The 24,270-nt window shown below is 43.2% G+C and overlaps 1 protein-coding gene across 1 annotated transcript in view; it reads right to left on the bottom strand.

Annotated features, from left to right (window-relative positions):
- Positions 1-24,270, bottom strand: part of REEP1 (receptor accessory protein 1) — a 68,960-nt gene that overhangs the window by 4,508 nt on the left and 40,182 nt on the right. Inside the window, exons 6-10 of the mRNA XM_062494098.1 lie at positions 23,902-23,952; positions 17,912-18,080; positions 11,486-11,521; positions 3,162-3,301; positions 1-1,159 (exon numbers count right to left, since the gene is read on the bottom strand). The exon at positions 1-1,159 is cut by the window's left edge and continues 1,367 nt beyond it. Coding sequence (XP_062350082.1) covers positions 1,088-1,159; positions 3,162-3,301; positions 11,486-11,521; positions 17,912-18,080; positions 23,902-23,952 — 468 coding nt within the window. The 3' untranslated portion in view covers positions 1-1,087. The remainder of the gene's footprint in view (positions 1,160-3,161; positions 3,302-11,485; positions 11,522-17,911; positions 18,081-23,901; positions 23,953-24,270) is intronic.

Below are 24,270 nucleotides of genomic sequence, written 5' to 3'. Positions count from 1 at the left end.
TTACAAGAGACACCAACTTGAAGCACAAATACACAAACCCTACTGTGTCTTCCTCTTCTTTTATATTTCTCTTTTATATATGGATACAAATACACCACTCCATCTGGTTCTTGTGGTTCTAACCAAACTCCATGCTACAGGAGAAACTCCAGGCTTCAAAAAGCAGCTCAGACCCTTTGCTCATGCAAGCAGAGCAGCAGCCCCTTAGCAGCAGAGCAGAGTGCTAGGACTGACACTGTTGCAGCAGGGGGGTTTAAGGTGTGTTTTCCCCTGGAAATGCATCACTAAAGTGATTCTAATTTCTGTTGCTGCAGCTTGCTCAAGCCTGGTTTGCTCACACTTTAAAACTTGCAGTAGAACATTGGCCACAAATGGTGGGATTTAGTTCTTCTACTAATCATTTTCCACAAAATACTCTCCTGGCTCAGGCTGATTAAAATCAGGACTCCCCTTCATTACATCATTGAAACCATTTTTTTCTCTTGCACATCACTTCCTCATCCTCTGTAAGTGGTTCTGTCTCTGTGGGTTTAGCACAATGATTTTCTCAGAACATGTGATTTACTTGCAGAAAAATGCAGTTGCAGCTCAGCTTTCACTAACAAATCTTGGACATTTTATACAGTCAAAGTACTTTTGACATTTGTTACATCAGTCACTGTCTTGAGGAGGAAGGGAGGAAAGAGAAATCCATGGGTTCTGCAAATCCACTTCATCCATGATAAAGCCATAAATAAATACACTGTCAATGTAGCATCATGAGTAACTGAATATTGTTGTTTCTGCTGGGCATTCACAGAGCAAGAGCTATGCAGACACAAATGAAACTGTAAATGTACACTGTGGGTGGGTGCACACTCTGCAAACCAAACCAGGACCCCTCACCTGCAGGTGCCTGTCCTACCCACGCCGGGGACAAACAGCGAGTCACAGAAGGATGCAGAGAGAGGAGGGAGAAAGGCCATGTCTACAGTGCTGTACATCAAAGCACATCCATCCCACTGCTGTTTCCTATGTTATGAACGAGTAGCTCTTTAAGGCAGAAGAGAGACATTCTGTGGATCTTGGTGCTATTGGCTCATTGCACTCACATTGTTTCAGTGGCAGAGGACGAGGTACTTTTCTTCCTGAAGCGAGGTCTAAGGGTCCTAGGCGGTGCCTGCAGAAAAGCAAGACAAAACTTCAGAGGCATAACAGGAAACATCTTTTTTTTTTCCTTACAACTCACCCATCTTCGTGGGACCTCTGTGACAAGGATCCCATTCCACACTTCAAGTAATGTAAAAGTTTTGGCCCTGAAGATCAGTCATGAATGGCCAGTGGAGGACTAATCTCTTTAAGAAACCTGTCATGTACCCAGGTTACATCAACACCTTCTCTTCTGGTGCTTGGTTAAAGGTGTGGCTAAAGGTTGCTAATAACTCAACAGTTGAAAGAGCCAGGTCAAACTGGTGCCATTTACAGCAGCTCATGGATATAGAGATCAAACTGGTGCCAGGGAGCCAGGTCTGATGTCTCCCAGCCCATCCTGCCCTGTCCAACCCACCCACAGCTCCTCTGAGGGTACAGCTCATGGAATTACAAAGCTGAAGGGGTCCCCAAGGTGAAAGACACTGGACCTGTAACTCCCATGAGGTAGAACTCTTTAAAATCACCCTCTTGCTTGGGAAAGAGGCCAGACAAAATCTGTTGAAATTATTTTAGAAATCAGCTATTGGAATTTTTTACCTCGTAGTCAGCTGGTGCAGAGATTTTACAAGGAGCCCTGACTGCCCAGGAGGAGGCAGACCAACTCCATGAATTTGGTTTCCTGTGGTTAACCCTGTTCTCCAGACTCAGACAGACATTAGTTAGGCTAGCAAACAAATGAAAGAAAAAGCTCTAATCTGCAGTGCCTACTTCTCTCAGAAGAGTTCTGGTGTGGCACTGTGTCTCATGAGCTTCACAACAAGAAATGGTTATCAGATGTTGTAACAGAGCATGGATTCTCAGTGTGGAGCCCTATCACTGCAAGGTGTGGTGGGCTCTTCTACTCCATTTACATAAATATCCAAAGCCTTGTTTTCTTAATAGCATTAACCTATATTTACCTGTAAGGGCCTGATGGCACCAAAGCGAGGACTTTGTCATTTCTGTTTTATAGGACTTTCAAACCCAAGACTGTGCCATGTTTTTGCATTCCCATGATGCAGCAAGGCATACATATTCATATAGACAAGGGACTGCAGCATGCTGAGGTTTTGTTTAGACTCTACCTAAATCTCAATTTTTTTTTTCTAGCTTGACCATAAACTCAAGTAGCTTCTCACAGAAATGGGATTAATCCAACACTTCAAGCCTGACGTCTTACCCTAGGTGCCCACGGTGAATCCCCAACAGCACAACAGATCTGGATGGGATGGCTGTGCTCAGAAAGCACAGCTAGAGCAGAGGTGAGGAGCAAAGCTGCTTTTCATGGCAGTGAGGGATCCCACACAACACCTGACTGCATAGCTGCTGGCTCGGAGCAGCTCTCCGTAAACCAGGAGCTCAGGGACACAGCCAGACAATGAGAGCAGTGCTTCCTGCAGCTTGGGAGAAGGCTGCTCTTAGGGAAACCATGTGGTTTTTAAAGCAAAGCTGTCATTATCTGCACAGCCAAGACTCTTAAAGGGGGCATAAATAGCTCTGCCTCCTTTGGGAGGCCACTGGGCAGCTCTGGGAGTAACTGGAGAGGCTGCACCTCTCCATGGCTAGAAAAGAGCAGCCCAGACTTTGATGAAAGCCCCCACAGGTAGGACAACCCATCAGAAGGGATTGCACCTGCCGACCAAACCACACAGCTCTGCTTCCTCACACTGAGCCAAGGGAAGGAGGGAACAAACTCAGCTTCCCACAGGTGGACATCTCAGCTGCTGGCTGTGGCTCCATCACCCTGCTCAGATCTCTTTGCCTACAGCATCTCCCATGGAGGTTTTATTTCCTCCATAACAAAACGTTGCTAAAATTTTGGCAAATCACAGAGTGAGATCTGCATTTCCTTTAGTTATTTTGTTTCCATGAAGCAACTTAAAGTGCATTTAGTGAGTTTAGACCAAAGAGAGGTGTTTGTTAAGTTCAAGATTCCAGTTGAAGAATGAAGGAATGTCAAAGAAGGAGGAGCCTTGACAATGTGGAAGTACCTCAAGGGGTTGATCCTTCTTTTTGGGCCTTTTGTTCATGGATGCACAATCATTCTCTTCATCATCTGAGAACACTGAGCCTTTTGTTTCACAGTTTGTCTCAGGTGGCTTCTCATACCTAATGTCCACACTTATTTCACCTATTTAACACAGCCATTTGAAGCCTAAATGTGAAGACACAGGATGAGGAAATCAGTGATGGTTGGATTCACACAAACTTCACTCACTGCAAAGCCATGCGTCTTCCAGGGATTAATAGAAGAGTCACACATCACACTTTAATAATAGCAGCTGTGGGGTTAGAAATCAAAAGTCTTTGTTTACAAAGCCATTATAAAGTCTTTTGATTATTTTACATGGAATTGAGACTAAATTCACAGCTTCTGATGTTAGGGAGGTTGACACTAGAGAGGGATTGTTTTTGTTTGTTTGGTCAGGGATAAACAAAATAACTGGTTTCTTGAATTGCTGGTTCCATACATAGCTCCTGCATCTACTGCTTCCTCTAGAAGACTCCAAATGGGTGTTGAAGTCCTCTGGTAAGCACAGAGAGACCTGCCTGGGATGCAGAAATAGGAAACACAGCATCACTTACAGACTTGAAACTGAGAGTGGTCAAGGCACGCACTCAGTCTGAGATCCACTGAAGTTCACAAAAAGCTCAAAAAGCTTCACCAGGCATTGAATGGACCCTCAGCAAGTGGGTATGTTGCTGAAAAACCAGTGCAGGGAAAAGTCTCTCTTCTGTCCCTCTGGAGTAAATGCAGTGGAGCATTAGCTCTGCTGATGGACCTGAAGGCAGTTTATTGCCCTATAACTACAGACCACAAACACTTGGTGTTTTTTACCCTGGTAACTTATGGCACTCTGTGGGACTGGTCGTGTTACACAACACAATCCACATGCTGCCTAAATACAGAGAGTAAATGAGACATAAAAATGAGTATTTTTAATGACCAGTCCAAAGCAAGAGATACAGAAGAGGAAACTCAACATGACCAAGTTTCCTGCTCTCCAGTTTCTTACCAGCAGGGCTGGAGGTTTCTCTGTTTAACTGAGAGGGCTGTTTTGATTCTGAAATATGGCAGGAGTGGAACTATTTGCTATTTAGGCATCACTAATCAGAATAACTGGGTCTATACTTTTTGTTGCAGGAGCATACATAGAAATAATGCTCTGTGCTTCTTTTCTCAGCCTGACTGTAAGAGTCTGCTGGACCAAAGACTAAACCCCAAAGACTGAAACCAAAAACAGTTCTTAAACATCTAATACTTACTAATCCCTTTTTATTCTTAGAGCCAAAAAAGAGCTGAATTCTTCAATAGCTCTCTGAATTGGGTAACAGACAGAGGGCAAATGATTTGGCTACAGCAACACCACAAGTCATGAGCAGGTCACTGGGGCTCTCTCCAGTGCCAAACTAAAGTCAGCAGCTAATTGCTCTCAGCCCACAGGATGCAGCTGCTGCTCGAGACAGCAGCCTGTGCACACCATCCTCTACCCATTGACCCCGTGTTTCTATTCCTTTATCACCACTCACATGGGCAGGCTGGAAGACACCACTGCAGGTTTTCAGGAAGAGCTGGAAATTGACTTTTACCCTAGCTATGCTGAAGATGTTGAAAGGCACATTGCAGAGAGGCCCAGGATAATGGTGAAATGTTTTTCTTCTATGTTGGACTGCAGTGTGAAAACTGCATTCTGGGGAGAATCGAATGTGCTCTAGACCACATGGCAAAACAGTACAGGAATGTTTTGGTTTACTATTTTATCCCTCGACTTGAGAAGTGACCTACCCAGGAGCAGCCTAGCTTAGACTCTCTTGGATGTGGAAGCTGTTCTCTGATGCCTGCCTAAGCCAAATCAAAATTTAGTCAAGTTTAGGAGAAGTAAAAAGGTCAGGACCTCTTTTAATGGTCTCACTGAGGTTTGCACAGTGGCCCAACAGCACATTTCCAGCCATGTACCACTGAGAGCAAACAGGGGCCTTCACCAGGGAAAAAGAGGAGAGGATGGAGGACTGTTGGAGAACCAGAGTTAGGGTTTTCAGTGACCAGAGTGAGGAGACACTGGCTGCTGAGGCTGAGTGGATAGAATCATGGAAATGTGCCCTGCTCCCATTCTATAATCAGCCACTCCACTGGAAAAGGAGACAGAAGGAACTGTCAGCCTAATAATGCTTCTGTGAATCCCATGGTTTTGCAGCATACATTTCTTTCTTCATTACTGCTCTCTCTTTAAAATTAGATGCTGGGAAAAAAGATACCCAGAGAGCTCTGCCACCCATGTCACCTCCACAGACTCCTGCAGGCTTTTCTGTTCTCCCCATCAGTCCAAGCAGCACATCCATGTCCTGAAGCTGCTTCCATGAAGATCAAGAGGAGAGCTCAGCCTCCAAGCTGGCACATACTGCTTTGATCTCTGCAGCTGAGAGTTCTGTAAAGTTCACTGGAAGTTGGGCTGATGCCCTGTTCTTCTCTGCTCCATGCTGTGAATGGGACACTGAAAACCAGCCAAATGGGAACCAGTTTTGCTTCAGCCTCACTGAACTGAAAAAAGAAAGAAGATGGGCTATCCCAGGCTTTTCCACTACTTTTCTGGCAATTGATGTTGAACAGATCAATGTTCAATCAACAGAACAGCTCTTGAATACACACAGCACTTTCCTTAAGACCTGGAACAAGAAGGGAGGGTTCCCTGCCCATCTTGACTTGGGAAGGACATCTGTATTGTGAGCAACACAAGCTCATAGTGATCTGCCAGGCTTTGGGGTGCCAGGTTTTGTCCCACGTTTGTGGAAGCATTCTGCTGTTGTGGGATGGCAGAGAGCTCATCTCTGAAGAGCAGCTGCTGTCTGAGTCCCAGCTCTGAAATTTTTATTTCTTGTGAATGTGGTGATGACATGATAAAAAAAATGATTTTCTGACACCAAAAAGGTGAGTAAAAATGTAAAGCAGGGGGTTAACCAGAAGAGCAAACACATGTGAGGAACTGGTGAGAAAGGAGATGGAGTTTTACGGTGAATGGATGGGTTCTGGGACACCAAGGTTTGTTATCAGGGAAGGTAAAGATCGAGGAGCAAAGGGTATTGTCAGCATGTGTCTTGAGGACAGCACTTGGCCTTGGGTGATCTCCTGCATGTTTTTAAGAGCCATCTTTATGATCTGAGGCAGCAGGGCCTCAGGTCACTATCAGATGTCCCCACAGTAGCAGAGTCAGCAGTGTGTGCTGCTCCAGGAAAGCAGCCAGGGACTGTCACAGCCAGGAGGTGGCTGTGTAAAAATATGGGTTGTACACCAGACCTTTGCTCTGACTCTGTTTGGGAGACTCTCACTCCCCATCCCAGGGCTGGCTGTGTTTTACGTCTCTTCACCTGTTACATTTATGGCTCCACATCTTTGTGTGAAGGGCCTGAATTGCTGCAGAAGTGGGAAACAGGCTGGTGTTCCAGGACTAAAGCTGCTGCTGCTGCCTCTTGCAAACACTTTTTCACTGCACAGACCAGATTGCATTCTTCTCTCCATTAAGCAAGACAGAATCTGACTGTAAACTGTCTAAGGAAATGGACCCCTTAATTCCAGTTCCTATCATTCCATCATAATTCCTCCCAAAGGAACTGATACAGCCAACACATTGTGTGGGAAGCCCTGAAAATGGACACTTTTCAAGTTAAAGTAGACATCTGAATGCTCTGCAGAGTTGGGATCTGAACTGTTAATCCATCTCAGGGAACAACCCAGCATGGACCAGGAAATGGAGAGCTAGATCATTGCAATCTTTGATCTCTATGATTCAAGAAGGCTAAGAAATTTCACTTGCAAAACTCTTTCTACAGCAACACCTGGGATTCAAGAGTGTGCTGTTTTTCACAGCAATCACTTTGGTTCAGACTCTGGTCCATGCTGCCATGTAAATCTTTAGCAAATTCCTCTGGATTTTCATAAGCACAACAGAAGTCAGGACCTGGCCCACTCTAAGTGCAAGTGAACAAATTACTTTGACCTAGATCCTCTGAAAAATCTGGACACTTAAGTACAGTTACAGTGGGAAGAAGGCAACTTTGATGTTGGACATGCCCTTATTTTGCTAGGCACAATACTTCTTTCTCCCATCAATTTAATTCCTTGGGAGCAATGAGGGAAACCACAGTCACAGACTACACAAACCAAGAGTGAGGTATTGTATTATTGTAATGGAAGGTAAATTCACTCCAAAGTTAAGACTTTCCAGGGGATCATTCATATAAAGAGGTTTGCACACCACTTAAGAAGCACAGGAGAAGAGATATTTATTATACGATGACCATCAGCTTCTTTCCCCTGCAACAAAGATAAATTCACCATCATTTCCAAAAGACATTGACCCAGGTCCTGTACTTCCCCAGCAGTTTTCATTGCCAAACCAAGGAGTTAGGAGCAGCCAACTACAACAGCACACACTGCCCAGGAGCCACCAAATAGAGTCACACATCCTTTCCAAAGCTGGAGTCAAATGCAACCAAAGCAAACAATCCTAATCACATCAACAAAGTCATCCGTTAATGAAAACACATCCCACAAATGCGTGAGTTGTTAAGTGCTAGTCTATTCCAAACACCTCAGAGGAAAATTCATGCAATCTGTAACACTTACATCAGAGTCCCATAATATTTACATAGAGAAAAAGAAAGAATAAACTGTTAGGAGAAAACATTTGGGTGCAGAGGGGGAAGTAACATTGTTTCAGAAGACAGAAATATTCATCTTTGCTTTTATCATATCTGTAATTCAGCTGGAGTTTATTAAACAACAATTAATGTTTTAACTTTCTGCTGGTAAAATGAAAATGTACTAAAAAATACTGATTTTCTGTGAGATTTTTTTTCTTCCCTGAAAAGATCAAAATAAAGATGAAACTATTTTTAAATCTCAAAAGGAAAATCACAAGTTGGCATTCAGAAATACCAGTGCAAAGTGATGCAAACCAGCCCTGTAAAAATTTCCTTCAGTATTTAGTAAAGAGAAATTTTAAGGAACAAAATGCCTAAAGCAACAGAAAAATGTTGTTTGTTCTTTAAGTTTAATAAGGTTAAAAAAAATCCCCCGAATGAGAGCTAGAGGCAAAACTGGCTAAGAATCAATACAAAACCACCTATACCATTTAACTGAATTAGTTCAGAGATGTACAATCAGCCCCCTCGACACAAAGTCAATTATTGCTTTTAAAGCACTTTCCACTGTAATAACTCATGTGCACTTTTTAGCATACCACAAAGAAGGGCTTGGATTCAGCTAATAGACCAATAAGGTGATTTGTTTAAAGCACAATTAAGTGGACGTCCCCTTGGTGAGCTGCACTGCTGGTTGTGTGTGATCTGTCACCTCATGGAACACAACCCTGCAGTGCACACCCAAACCAGACCCATTCATCACTAATGTCCCTGCGCATTTCTTATGTGCCAAAGGCTTCTGATCAGCATTTTAGTATTAAATGTCCCCTCAAATACTTGCAGTCCCAACAATTCTCCTGATACACAGCTGATTCTTCAATTTATGATAGATATATTTATTGTCCACAAGAATTAAAATGGTTTCTCCCTCTCAACCATGCCCCAGGTCTTTCCAACAGCACCTAAGAGACATTAGTTGAGAGAACACCACCAAACACAATTTTGTTACTTCTTGAATGCTGGTCCCAAGCAAGATGGTTTAATATTGAACAGCATTTAAGCATTTGCCAAGCACCGCCAAAAGACAAACAGATATCCCTGGAGATTTTCACTTTGTCCTCTCTGAAAGGGAAAAATAACTCTTACATAATTGTACCATTGTTCTGAAGGCTGCAGCCTGATTTTCCACAGAACACAAAGGAGATAAATCAGAAACTTGGGTAAAGACCTGGAAGGAGTTCCACCAGCAAAGGCCTGGCTCTGAACAAAAGCAAGAGGAGCTGGCATAGGAGCTGTCAAAAAGATGTACAGGAGTACATCTGTCAAACAGGCTTGTGTTTTAGTGAAGGCGCCCAGAGCAGAGGAGGATGAATGTCCTGAATTTCATCAGTGCTTTGTCACGTGCAGCCCATGAGACCGGTGGGAGTGATCCAACTGGGCAGGAAAGGGCTCTCCAGTGGAGCCAACAGCTTCAGCACAGAGAAACCCACCACTGCTGAAGGGGACAGTCCTGCTCCAGAGCGGAGGAGCCCATCAGCACCCAGCCCACCACCACTGCAGAAGGGGACAGCTCCAGCTCAGGGGGCTCAGGCTGCGCTCAGCCTGGCCTTCAGGCTCTGCAGAAATGCACACTCCATGGCACCTGCAGTCCTCATCCTCATGACATTCTCTCAGGATGTCATCTAGGGAGCAGAATACTTGGACTTTTGCTCCACCAGCCTGTGCTCTCCTAAGAGCTATAGAGGCTCCTGTGAGTCAGGCAGGGAAATAACTGAGTTTGACCCGCAACAGCATTAAGGCAACTGTTCATGCCAAAAAGACTGCACCAAGGTTCTAAAGCAGCCTTTAATATCCCTGCTTGAGGAAAGACTTGACTATCTGCCCATTTAGATTATAAACTCCGTGGAAATAAGTACTGTTAATGATGGAACTCTGAAACTGGCTGCACTAAAGTTTGCACCAAGAAAAGATGAGTGCCAATAGCTCAAGGCAACTTACTCCTAGCTAAACAAAATTAGATTCTTTCTTCCCCCAGCTTTTTGTGGCACTGAAAAATGTTCACATGACATAGTCAGCTCTCCAAGCTACCAAAGATGCACTTACAAAGGAGCATTTTAATGGCAGGCCACTGTCTTAGAGTGCATTAATGCATCTATTGCCTTGGAGACAGAGAAAGGGCAGCCTGTGGAAGCAGAATGAACCCTCTATGACACTGAGCCTCGGCACGTCCCTATTGACATGGACTAAGGGACTGGATTATGTTGGAGAGGGGAGCAGGAATAGCAAAACAAGCCAATGTGAAAGACAGGGTATACAATTACAACAAGATCAAAATTACTTTGGGTCCAATTCATAAACATATTGGACTGATTGCTGCTTTAGCATCATTAAATGATTTTCTTAAGGTTACCTCATGACTGTTAAGAACACAAGGATTAGATTATTATTTTTATAAATAATACTTTGAAGTCAAATCCATAAAATAGGTTTAGGCTAAAATTAGAAGGGTTCAAATAAAATGACCTATGAATACAAGTGTTTCATGATTGTTTCAATAGATACCACCTTAAACATGCTTTTTTGTCCTGCACAATGGCATACTCACCCAGAAAAGGAAGGGTAACAAATCAAATATGAGGGGTGGGTTTGCCACCCACACAGGGTGCAAGAAGGCTGTGTCAGGCTGGAGCCATCAGCCTCCAAGCACCAGCACTGCACAGGGCTGTGGGAAGGCACAGGTGGCTGCAGCATGGAGGCAACACTGTGATCCTTTAATCCTTCTGCTGCTGTCCCCAGGTTGATTAGTGTGCAAAATAAACACAAAGCATATGAGAAGAAAAGGAGTTACAAAGGTCTTTTGCTTCCACCAACATGAGACACTGCCAGTTTGTATTTCTTTTTTCTCCCCAGACAAGCTCCTTGGCAGTCCCATCCTCTGGTATGCCCAAATTGGAGTTCTCCCACTCCTTTCATCTGTCACTGGGAAAAAATGCAGAAGTGACATGTCTGGGCTCTTAGCAACCAAGCTAACTGGCACAGCACTGAAAAGACCACCAGCAACTAAACCATTCACTGCACTCCGACGTTTGTAAACACAATAAATGCTGGGGACAGTGGGGACACTTTTCAAAAATGCTTCTGCCAGAGACTGAAACTGGGAGAGTCAGTTCAAGCCTATTTTGTCATACCAGGATTGCTGCTGGGCTTTGCTACATACTCTGTTCACCTCAAATACAAATGTCCTCTCCACTAATGAAGAAACATGCTAATCCTTAGGTAACAGAGCAAAACAGGGCTGGGACTGACGAGGTTTTGCTCTTGCTGCATTCCCAGTGGACTTACACCACACTGGGGGACAGTGGAGTGGGGAAGAGGAGTTACACTGCACAGCAAGGACATGGCACATCCTCTAGAAGTGAAAGGAATGAAGTTCTTCTCCAGGGAAAAAGTCCTCATCCTTGGGTAACACAGGTGAGTAGGGTGAGAAGCACTGCGACTCTTGCCATCAGCACACACACAGTTCCCAAACCCACCACAGCCTGGCCTTCCCCTGCTTTGTTCCCCTGGTGTTAGGAAACCCAGTGAGCAAGAGCATCAGGAGCAAGCCAGGCTGGGGAATGCAGACATGCCCAAAAGGGATGCATGGATACCAGGACACGGAAAATCCAGCACTCACCTCTGAGGAGTCGGCATACTGAGCAACACGTGCACACTGAAAGAGGAGCTGAGCATTAGGAACTCATCAGGTGAAGCCACTCACTCTCAGAAAACACTTGGAATCATTTTGAAGTGGACCTCAGGGCCCTCATGTGCTCAGGGAGAAGAGTGTCTCCACTGAGCAGCATGGAGCACAGACTCAGGAATGTGCCTCATCCCAAGGCTGTGTCCATATGGGTGTTAAGGATGGGGTTAGGTACAGCTCCTCTCGGACCACTGAACAGAAGTAACTCCTGACTGGAAGGACCTGGGAGTGTGGATAAGCAATGGGAACATAGATGCATAACCTAGTACAAAAGGCTGTATGATAACAAATGCAGGATGCATACTGGGATTTGTAAGGCTATGTGCCTGGATTTTTTCAGTAGATTTAGAATTCTTGTAGGAGAAGTCTGCCTGCTGCAACACTCACACAGCTGCTAAAGAAAACTATCCACACATCCCTGATCTTCCTAAACCAGGAGGGTCCTTCAGGAATTAATATCCTGATGGAACTGTCATAAGAACGAAAGCAACCAAGGGAATTGCATTGCACTCTTCAGTGAAAGCAGGTGATTTGCAACTGTTCATGAATGTGTGAAGTTTACAGTTTCATCTTGAGCACAGTTTATGTTACAGGAAACAGCCTAAATTTCCAGTTTGAGCTTTCAATTCAACTCTCACAGTGGCATCAATGACTCCACATCAAAGGAAGTTTTTGAGGAATAAAAAGGCTTGAGCTTTATGTGATTTTTTTTTTTTTTAGTTATTATTATCCTGCACTGGAGACACTGGAAGTTCTTCCATAGCTTCACAATGATATTAAAGCAGCATTATTGAAAGCAGATGTCCCACTGTCCCTTGCACTCTGGCCTCCACCTTCCTTGTCCCATTGCTGATGTCTGTGCTGCTGCTCTCTACTGGCTTGAGGAACTGACCCAGGTCAAGAGCAACCTGGAAGCAAGGAATGGCATTTAAGTTGAACCAATTGCTTGACCGGAGTCAGCACGTAAAAATAAGTTTTAAATGCATCCAAAGGAAAAGACAGATGGGCCAGAGGCAAGCAGCTGGGTTATACACTTTTAGTGGGAGTGCTGCCTCACATTGACTGGATGCTGCTGTGAAACTATGGGCTTCCTCAAGAGATCTGCTGTGGCCTCAGCCTCTGATTTTACACAGGAGGGAGTTGATCACAGTTTTGACAGTTTATTCTCTGGGAGTTCAGACAACATATATCTGGGTTGTTCTCACAGATCTTTCTGGTTGATGGGGACTGAATACCCAAACACATCCTGACTGCTGATGTTTCCCCGCCTTTGTTCTGTACTGCAAAGCCTTTGGTCCTTCAGCACAAGACCAAAAAATCAGCTTTGATTCTCTCCTGCTCAGAGGAATGGTGAGTATCAGAAAGCACACTGTCCATTTCTGTTTTGAAATCATTCCAGATAAGAATGATCTTAGCCTAGGACAAGCAGAAAGAACACTGTGTTTGGGCAATACAGAGGGTGACTCCATTGTTTGTGATCCTCTGGCCCAGGCAGCATCAGCTCTGGACACTGACTGTCCTGTGATGCAGCACAAATTAAGGCAATACTATGAGGTTAAGAAATGCAAAGGCTCCTGTTAATAAAGACAAGTCTGTATGTGGATTGTTACTGGACAGTTTCCAGAACAACAGGATTCCCTTGAAAAATATTTGGAGATACTGTTCTGGAATTTACAGTTTTCCATAACAATACATAGCCACATGACACTTACAGCTCCCAAAGGAAAGAGGAAGTTCTGCCTCTGGAAAAAACACAGGCTGGAACAGGCATCAGAGTAAAATGTCACAGTCCATCATCTGGGTGCCAGGACAATAAACTGAGAAATGCTGAACTGAGAGTGAAGTGAAAAATCAGATTAAGAGATGGTGGGTCTGCTACGTGGAGGAAGGGGATCATTGTGTGTCCTTGGTGCCCAGCAAAGGAAGGTGTGCACTTTTCCCTGGAGCTGGTGCCTCACAGGATGTGCTGTTTGTGGGGTCAGCAGCCACCCACAAATCATGGCAAAAGCAGCCTCTGCCTCTTCATGTCACCTGGGTGTGGCTTTTGACTGGGTGTGAGGAGGAGGAGAAGGGTCTTTGTGTGGGATGAGTGTGAATACACCTAGAACCCGTTGTGTGATGAGCAGTCCCACTCCTGCAGAAGGACAATGCAGAATTGTACAATGGACAGGTACTGAAAGGCAGCAAAGACAGCAAATGGTAGAGGGGGGAAAAGATAGCAAAGGGTAGAGGGAAAGGAGCAATTCCCCTTGTCTCAAAAGCAGCTGCTGCTTATTCTATTTCTTGGTCTCATAAGACACTCTTCAGCAGGCAAAAAAAACCCCTTTGCTGTGTCTGCATGAGATCATCACAGAATGCCAAGCTCTTCACACAGTACTTTGTGTCAAGAGGTGATTCAAAGAATCACAAATCCATCTAAGCAGCACCATTCACATTACAAAAATAACAACAGTGGAAACAAATCAGGCTGGGTGTTTGTGTAGCCTTGTCCTACAGCCAGCTTTTCGGCCACAGCCACAGCCCACTGGTATCAGAAGAGCCTTTTCACATGCTTCAGTGGGCTTGGAAACATGCCCAAGAGTTGTGAAACCAGAACCTGAACTGCTGCTCGTGCTCACAGGGGGGCTGGGGGCGGGTTTAATACCAACAAAACTGAATTTTAACACTCCCTTCTGTGCAGGAAAGACAACAGACCTTTCTCTAGCCCCCTGTCTTTCCAAATCACTTTCTCTCAGATATCACATCTGATCTTAAACATGGTCACACAACAGGATATAAACCAGCAACACCAAGTTCCACACCAGGTCTGGCTGCATTTCCATTGGGAAATGGGGAATGGGACCCATATAAACAACTCTAAGCTCAACCTAAAGAGCCCTCTCTTCTCTTTGCCTCACTGCTCTAGGTCAGAATAGGCTTCCATACAGCATTTGTTCTGCAGCAAAACTTTCAGTTCCTGGCCTTGATCTCATATCTCCCTGAAAGTCTCCCAAAACAGAGATCATGGAGGTTTCCAATAAGGCAGATTGGCACATTGGCTCAAACTAAAAATAATCCCCCCAAAATAGTACAAGAAAGTATTTTTAATCTGCATCAAAATCAGGATTTCTTCCTCTGAGTTCACAGCTTTCTACTACTGGAACAGCTTGAGTAGCCACAGCTGGGCTGTTCCATCACTTTATCACCAAAACAGATTATGGGCTAATAGAATCACAGCATGGTGTGGGTTGGAAGAGACCTTGAAGATCATCTTGTTCTGACCCTGCTGTCATGGGCAGGGACACCTTCCACTAGACCAGTCTTCTCCAAGCCTCATCCAACCTGGGATCAACTTCCAGGGATGCTAGGCATCAGCTGCAACCAAAGTTCCCCTGATAACATAATGAAAACAATAATAACAGTAATATAAAACCCAAAGAAACTCTCTTCAGTATAAAAGAGCAAAGGTCAGTGCCTGAGGAAGGGACTACCACAGTGCAAAGCCACCACTTCTAGCTGATATTTACAGCAAACCCAAGTGGGGTCAGCTCTCAGCATCCTCCATGACAGGTCCTGTGTGATGACACAGGTTTAGCTTTTATTGGATAATTTAGTTAATGTGCATTTTTATGTTCAGACATCATTGTTCCAGCTATACCTTAATTCTAACCATATGGGTTTCAGATCTCTCATCAAAAAGGGATGGTATTTTTGGTGTGCTTTTCTTTCTTGAGTGCTTAATCTAAAATTATATAATAGTGAGGGTATTACGTCTCAGAAACTGAGCTCTGCTGTCTTATCAGTCAAAGAAAACACGCCAGGTAAGAACATGGCTCTGTGTTCTTCACTGTGAGTGTAACCTTTAAGCCCAGCCCTCAGCTAATTCCCTCAATTAGTGTGGTCACAAAGAGATCAAGGAGCAAGCACAATTCTAGCTGTCAGCAGTCAAGGACAATCAACATAAACCTTCTTTGAATTATATAAAACCTTAGTTCTTGTTTTGGGAATCATTATCCTCCTATTTTAAGGTTTCTCTTAAAACATCAGGAATAAAACACTTGCAAAAGGAAAGGGTAAAATGTTTCCCTTTTTGTTAGTTCTTTTTTTAATATTGCTATCATAATTTGTGGATTGGCAGTGGGACTAGGATGGAAGGAAAAAAGAGAGGGGAACACCTCTAGACAGCAAAAAAAAAAAAATCAAAACAAAAGTATTTACTTTAAGTCTGCTTTGGTGGACAGGTTGCTGATGTAAGAGGTGATAGAGCACCAGAAAAATAGAAGCAGGTTCTGTAATTCTAAAGAAAAGCTGGCTATTTCAAATGTGAACATCCTCATGCCAAACACATAGTCTGAGTCATTTTTGCTGACTCCATCTGATGTCACACTGACTGTGACCCACTATCTCTAAAGCAGGGAAAAAATAGAGGAGTTCAATGTTACTGTGAGACAGCTGGGACATCTGAGAGGGACATTTATGTCATCTGAGGGATTTGAGACAGGAGAAAGGGCTGTGTGTCTGCTGTTCTGTCGTGACTGCTCACACACATTCTCACATATGCATATATTACATGTATATATAGCACAATAATGGGCAGAGGCAAATTCTGTCTATCCCTTGCTTATGTACAGCTCTCCAGCTAAACAAATATGAAAGGTGGAATGATGGAACTATGTCTGGGCTTAGCGTGCCTAGAGCAGTTTCATCTCACCAGAATATGGGCCTCAGGTTGTGACACAGTTTGGCTGACACATCACAGTCTTACACACACACACACACACACACGCACACACACACACACCCACCCCAGCTGCCTCTGACCAATTCTCCCCTCCAGACATTCTGATTACATACCAAATGGTGCCCACATGAAACAGCACAAGGGCTGGAGAGATCAGAGCTGTATCTTTAACTTAATGTGATTAAAAGTGAAAACAGTGCTTGTGGCTGGAGTCTCCCATCACCAGCAAGAGGAGTTGTATTCTCTGCAGGTGGAGAATTAGGGGCCTCAGTGAAATCACCAAGTGAGATGGGACAGATAGAGGTCTTGGAAGATTTTGAAAATTTGTGCAGTTTCCATTAAAAAAAAAAAATAAACCCAAAATCTCAAATTACCTGAGGCAAAAAATCTGTGTTAAACACTTAGGCTGAATTCAAAAAGTTTATGAACAATTTTTCAGAGATTCATTCTGGGAGTTTCTTGTACACTATGGATACAAAACCAGACCAAAATAAAAAAACTCTTGTGTCTTGAAACATGGGTTTGTGACCAAGTGAGCTGACTTCACTGTCTCAAGAGCAAAACTACAAAGCCTGGTTTACTCAACATGGAATTTCGATAACCAAATTATGGTTTATTTGTGGAATTATTTATTTTGTTCTAAATATGTGACTTTTAAAGACTTTTATATTCTGTGTGTGAACATTCTATTTTCAGATTGATTACTTCAAGAGAAGTGTACACAGGACCTTATATAAGAAGATGAGAATAAAACCACTGTGCGCCAACATTTCAGTTTACTCATGAAGAAAATGTATTCAACAGATAATGTTAAAAAACAGGAGAAATCTAATTCACAGAATATGTAAAAGACTTGAAGGATACTCTTTAGGAAGGATGACACAAGACATTTCTAATACCATTCCAAAACTAAAGCAAATTAGAAGGGGCAGCAATTACCCAGGCTTGAAACACTGCAAGTGTTTGCACAAACCTCAACACACACAAGTTGAAACTGCTGAATTTCTGACTTGCTAACATATGTTTCACTTTCAAGTGCAACACGCCTGCAACTTTCTGTGGCTTCACAGCACTGGAGTTGAGTGATCTTTGGTGGTGTGTGGGAATCCCAGAAGCCATCTGGAGCCACCTGCTTGGGATAACCCTCCATGTCTCAATTTTTGAGATCTAATATGCAAAGCTATCTCCAATTAAATGTTTTGGATTTGGACTCAAAAAGATTTCTTTAACCAAGCTTGAAATAAATTTTTAACCGAATCCTTAGGAATGGATCTTATTTACAGCATGATATTTCTTCCCTTTGTTCTTTCAGAATTAGAAAATAAACCATTGTCCTTAGGAGGGTTTTTTCAGCATGACTTGCAGCCCCCAGCCCAACTTTCCAGCTCAGGTTGCAAAGACTGAGTCTGGCTCCTCTGCACGCTCAATTCTTGGTACCAGCCAGGAATAGTAACCATCAAATGATGATACTGTTATTTTCTCCTAAGTGTCAAGAGACTCAACAGCATGTCTGTGTCCTCGGAATTCTGGTATGTGCTGCCTGCAGTGTCTGTTTCTCTCTGTTCCTGCCAAGGGCATGACTTCATTGAACAGTGTGATATTCCAGGCAACACAACACTGAAAATAACACTGGCACTTACCTGAGCTGCCAGTGCCTTCTGATGCACTTCTGGATGGTTTTGGGTGGCTCTGTTTGCTACTTGTTCGTACAGTGACTGAAGGAGGAACAGTGCTGCTGCTGTCTCCACGAATGGTCGAGAGATCCTGCATGCTAAAGCTCCGTAGTCTCTCAGACAAGGCTCCCTGTCCCTAGTTAAACAAGAAAGTAAATAACACAAAGTTAGATCCAATATTTTGAGACTTTTTTCCTCTCTTCCTCATTGAAATCCACCAAGAAAATAGGAAGAGAAAAAAATTGTGTGGTCCAGTAACCTAGAGATGACAAAAACGTGTTGCTAAAAGCATCATTCCCTCTCTTGGCTCTTCCTTTTGGAGTGGTTTTATGGCAAACATCTCTGATTCTTCATTGCAGTGATCTGAGCACAGAGCAGCCTTGGCCACCTGTAAAGGAGCAGGATGTTGCTGTATCTTTCTAGTAGGTACTTTTCTTCACTAGGAATAAGTCAAACAGATGCTTGGCTTCAGAATCACACTTAAATTGCCTGCATTAAAATAACTCCCTTTTAAAGTTAATTAGCTATGATGATATTCACCCAGCCGTTCTCAGCAATTCTCAGCAGAGAAAATTTGAAATTTTAAAGTAATAAAAAGATATTTTTAAATTCCAAGAAATACAACAATGCTTTTTTTTCATGCAGCTTAAGGAAGAAATGAGCTAATGCAATATTCTTTGTTTTTTACACTAATTCTCAATATGACAACAAAATATTCCTTGGTGAAAGGAACATCTTTCCTTTAGATGGGAAAGGTACCCATGGGTTGGTTAAATAGCACTTTCCATTAAAACTTCATCCCATCAAAAGGTTGACTGTAAGTATTCTGTAACCCTCATACTACACTACAGCCATAAAGTAGGAACACTAGAAAATTCAACCCATACAGAATCATAGAATTTTTGAGCTATATTAATGACATTCAGACTTTAAGCTACATTAAATACATTCAGAATATAAATTGCATAACTGATAAATATTACATTTATTTTTTAACATTTTATTGAGGGGGAAGGATCGGAAAGATACTTCATAGCACATAGTCTTGAAAAAAATGCTGAAGTAAACACATAGAGTCTGATTCTAACATTCTTTCTGCCACTGTAAATTAGGAAAAACTCAACAGATGCTTTGACTGAGATGAAATCAGAAAGAAGGTAAATAATAGACAGTAAATATTGTCCTGTTTAACAAAAAGATAAGGCAACCTGTAGCAATTCACCCACTACTTTCACCTAGATTTGTGTTTGTCCAAGCAGCACACCCCGACTGCTGCCAGAGGACTTAGGCTGGGGCTGGACCAGAACATGTCACTGCTCCCTTCTAGGCTGCAGTTTTGAGTATCCTGCCCAGGGTGCAGGTCAAGGCCAGTGGAGAGCTCACTCTGGTGCTGGCCTGGCAGAGAGAAAGGACTCATCCTGAACAGCAACAATCAAAGGGAAGACTGGCCACATTCCTTGCTAAAGCTGTTAGGCAACACTCCCGTCCCCTGTGCACTGGCATTGATCCATTGGGAAGGCAAAGCAATAATTTACCTACTGATTTATCAACACCACTTCAGAAATTCTGCATGCACAGTAAAGGAAAATCAGTGCCTTTACCTCATACAAATTCCTCAGCACCCTACTTTTAGGGTGTGTAAGTAGAGAGGGCATCAGGTTCTCATACCTACAGTCACTGCGACAGTCTGCACTTCTTACGTTCAAGAAAAGTGACAGACCAGTAATCTCCAACTTCTCAGCCTGAAGCTTTTTGTACAAGAAAAATTAGTTCAAACTTCCGTCTCAACTCCACATTTAGCTTTCCTGCAGACTATTACAGGGGAGCAGCAGACTTACTTTGCTCTTTCCCACCAGCCTATTCTACTTTTGAAAATATTTTAAATCAATGGGGCTTCTTTGCTTATAGACCAAGACATATTATGTTGCTGATTTTATATTCATGGCAGTGGAGTGGAGTGTTTAGAACTTATGTTTTGCTAAATTCTCACCTCTATCCTCACATTCTCCAGCCTGGCACAAGAGTTGATGCCTGAATTTTGGCTACACCTGCCAGTGGCTGAGCCACTCTTGGGGTATGTTCTCACTCCAAAAGGCATCTCCAGTTAATCCTCTTGGGCCAGTGTAAGCTACATTTACTCTGCAAATGTTACTGGGCTGGTAACTGTAGTTGCCTTGCATGGCTGGTCAGCTGGGTGAGATGTCAGCTGCCCAGAGCTCAGTGTAGTTCTGGATGGGTTTTGGAACTTGCACTGAATTCCTGCACAGACACCCTATTCTCAGTGACTGATTCAAAGCAAACACAAGATATCCTACCCTGCAGCCTGATTACAACAGACAGATCTCCGGTGAGAGCAAGCTGACCATTAAATAATATTTTGCTATTGCAGAAAGACAGGGCCAGCAAAGCCAGAGGGTTAGCAACTGATGAACTGTAACTTGAGTGCTGTATTCCTCCCTCACACCCAGCTCAAGTGGCAGCAGGGCTCAGGCTTTTAACCTCCCCCCAGCTGCTCTGCTCAGCCAGCTAACTCAAATTCCATTTCATTCCAGCCAGCAATTTATGCATGTGGACGTGAGTCAGGTTGGAGACAAAATTCATGTGTCAGACCAACCTGGCAGGGAAGATGACACCAACACATTGAAAATGAAGATGTGTTAATATTCTTGCGCTGCAGCTTGTGATATAGCAGCACAGAATGATCAAAAGCCTCAGAGAGAGCTTTGGAACAGGGACCTGATATGTGCCTGTCATCTGTGGGTCTGTTACATCAGTGTGTAATACAGAGCCTTGAGCATAGACGGAAGCAGCTGAGCTCAACAACTTTCTCCAGAAAAAAAAAAAAAAAAAGAACTAAAATTGCCTTTTCTTAATTTTTGCTTTAATTTAACCTGAGTTTATAACAGCAAAAATTTAAGATTGTTTATAAAATGGGTAATAGGAAAATATTACTGTTACCATTCCTACCACTCTGTGAAACAATTTTTCTGAATATCAGAAATGGCAAGAACAACAAAGGCCTGGACTGAGTGAAGGCGCTGAACACCTGTGAAAACCTGCAGAGTTCCATTTCTTTTCTTTCTGGTTTCTGCACCTTTGGCCTTGGTAGAGATAGACTTGATTTACTTGTTCCTAGAATACAGTGTAACACCCACAGTTCTTTCCCAATTATCACATTTTTACTTGACCCCAAATAGAAACGCGACAGAAATCACCCCAGAATGGGGATGGTTTCAGAGTAAAATGGAAAATATTGTTCACCAACCTTTATTTCCCTGCCACATAAGCAGCTGGTGTGTATGAAACCACAAACATTTGAAAAGCCAGCATGGTGAGGGTTTGCAGAGCTGTGTTTTAGAGATACTTTATCCAGATGTAATGCTTATTATTCCACAAAAATACTTATAATTTATTAGCAAAATAAAATAACAAGTTAATAGCTTTATTTTTCAACAGAACAGATTTAGCACAGCACATGTTTTGAGCTGTGTTTGGTTAAAACAATCACGTGGAAGATGAAGAGCAGCTGTTTGGGGGATTTTTGTTTACTGTTGTGGCCACCATCGTGCAGATGCTCTTCCAACTGCTATAGACATGAGAGAGATCCCAGGAATTTCAGCACAGAGAGAGGACCCAGGTCCTGAAGCTATGCCTGTGCTGCAGGCCAGAGGCATGTTTGCAGCATATCCACACAGATCTGGGCTAGTTTTATCCTAGAGAGTGTGACAGCACTGACATCATGACAGTAGCTGTAGTAACACCATTTCACTGTGTCAGCAGAGAAACAGCTCCATGTTATTACACAGCCTTCTAAAAATTGTGGGACTAAAGATGACACCACCTCTCTCTCCTCCTCACTGAACACCACCAATTGCCAGGATGAATGTGCTGGCAGTGTGGGACCTGTGTTCTCAGGACTTTAGAGTAGAGACACAAACACAAAATGGTGCTGGAAAACTGAGCCTTATTCCCTCAGCACAAGACTCCCTGCCTGGACTCAGTTTCTCATCTGGCTTCTCTTAAGACACGGACTATCCCTGTGGGTATAGCACTTCTGATTTCACAGAAAGTAAGTTTGCCAGACAGTGAGGTTTTGGGGGCCACAGGTGGAACAGGTGTCTCTCTGTTCCCTGATGACTACGGTGCATCTGTCCCCTAATTCATCTGATAGGTGAAGGTACAGCACAAACTGAAAGGGGAGCTCTTCAGGCTTCCTTTGCTTCTTCTTCCCCCAGGATCTTCCAGCCTCACAAGTTCTCTTTTTACAGGAAAGAGCCAGGGCTCAGTGCTACTGAATAGGATGAAAGACAAATACTGAAAAGGACATGGTAATATCACTGCCCAGTGACAGCTATCACCTGGAATCAACCTTATTTAGATTCATGATTGCACCAACAAACAGTATGAGGGCAGTGGCCATCAAGACAAGCTGCAGAAGCTCATTTGTGATTCTAAGTGAAGTTAAAGCTCCCATCCACGTGGCATAGTAATTAATCTAAAACTAATTTAAGTACTTCTGCCTGTTTTGGTCAAAATGACAGCTGTAGTATAGACATCCTCCCTCCTGACCCACATCTAGCACATTCTCTCCTTTTTGCTTTAAAGAGTATGACAAAATAGCATTAAATCTAGAGCCAGCAACCTGCACATTGCCTTCTCTTTATGTTGCAGACATCACCATCATCATCTCCAGAAACAAACATCAACCTCTCTGGGTCCAGAGCACAAACACTGATACAACCAGTGTTTGCCTGGAAGGATCAGAAATACCTTCAAAAAACTGAAAACTGCATTGTGACAAGCACTGTAAAAGGCACGCCATCAGAAAGAGCTGGAACTGTCTTAATTTCTTTTACCACTTTATAATCAGTTTCTGCACTCCCATTTGATCAAAAACATTTTAGAGGGAGATGCATTTAGGAGTCTGGGAAAACTGGCTTTACATTCAATAGAATTATTCATTATAAATACTTCACATACATAGGTAGCTAAAGCTGAAGTAAATAAAATTAAGCATATAATTTTAAAATCTGCAATTTATGTAACAGTTCCACTGAATATGATCTAAATATAAACAAATAACAGTGTCTAGATTTTATCATTGCTTCAGTCTGAAAATATGAAAGAATTCTGCAAACATTATTTAGGCTTCAAAACACCTCTAATACCTACAAATTCCATTTTGCCGTTTGTGGAAACTATGACACAGCATGATAAATCAGGAACCCAAAACTGCCAAGTCACAAAAAGAAGCTTTTAATACAATCATTGTTAATGCAGGATGGCACCTCCTGGCCTTTTGCCTCTTAGAATCATCAGTTAATGGACAAGCAAGGGAACACTAAGTCACACTCAGCACACTTCCAGCAAAATACTCAATCTGTTCATGTTCTCCTCTCTTTTTGCTGGAACTGTGGTTAGTAGTTCTCCACAGATGTCTGCATGCATGTTGCAGCCTCCATCGTGCCAGTGTCCACTACAAGGACTAGAGCACATTCCCAGGATGTCACTTATGGCTATGGTGTCATCAGGACTGCCCCAACCACACCTGCCAGAGATCCTTCAAAAGCTCCACTGCAACCCCAACCATCCTCACAGGGATCCCAGCAGGGGAAGAGAGGCTCCCTTCATCCATTAGTGAGAACACAACAGCAAACACAGCAGCTTGGCCAATGAAGCAGCAATCAGCCCAGTTAAATGAGTGTTCCATGTACAAAGCTCCCTGCCTGGAGCTGGAGTCTCTTTGACTGCCAGCAGAGGACTTGGAAGGCAATTTGCTGATGAGATCAAGGACAGGCTTTTAAAGCTCAGCACGAAGGATCTACCCACTGGAAGCAGAGCAGACAGCACTTGGCCACAGGCCAATCTCAGCTGAAAACAGTTCAAACTAGTCTAACAACTAGTCTAACAGGGAGCAGACATTAGTTAGGGGTTAGTAAAAGCACTCAGCAGATTACCTGCCCTTTTTTCTGGTCCAAATACAAGTGTAAATGGAGTAGCTGAGATACCTAGCAAAGGGAAAAAAGAGAGCCATTGTGGCAACACGCATAAAAGCTTTGAGAATAAGATCTATTTGAAGCATAAGTAATGGAGGTGAGACATGAGCATGACACTGGGCACCATGTGCAGGACTCACATACACATAAAAAGCAGAGACACCCACCTGTGGACTACACCTGTGAACATAGGTTCTCCCTTCCTCAGGTTCCCCAGAGAGATGGAGAAACCACTCCATAACCCCAGCTGACCAGGTGTCACCTAACATGTGTTTTTAAAGAGTAAAGCAAATTGCAAACACAATGGGCTGCTACTCCACTCCTCATACT

This window comes from Cinclus cinclus, chromosome 5 (assembly GCF_963662255.1).
Source record: "Cinclus cinclus chromosome 5, bCinCin1.1, whole genome shotgun sequence".
NCBI classification, from domain to species: Eukaryota; Metazoa; Chordata; class Aves; order Passeriformes; family Cinclidae; genus Cinclus; species Cinclus cinclus.
Note: the sequence above shows the minus strand (reverse complement) of the source record. Positions and strands in the feature narration are given on the sequence as shown.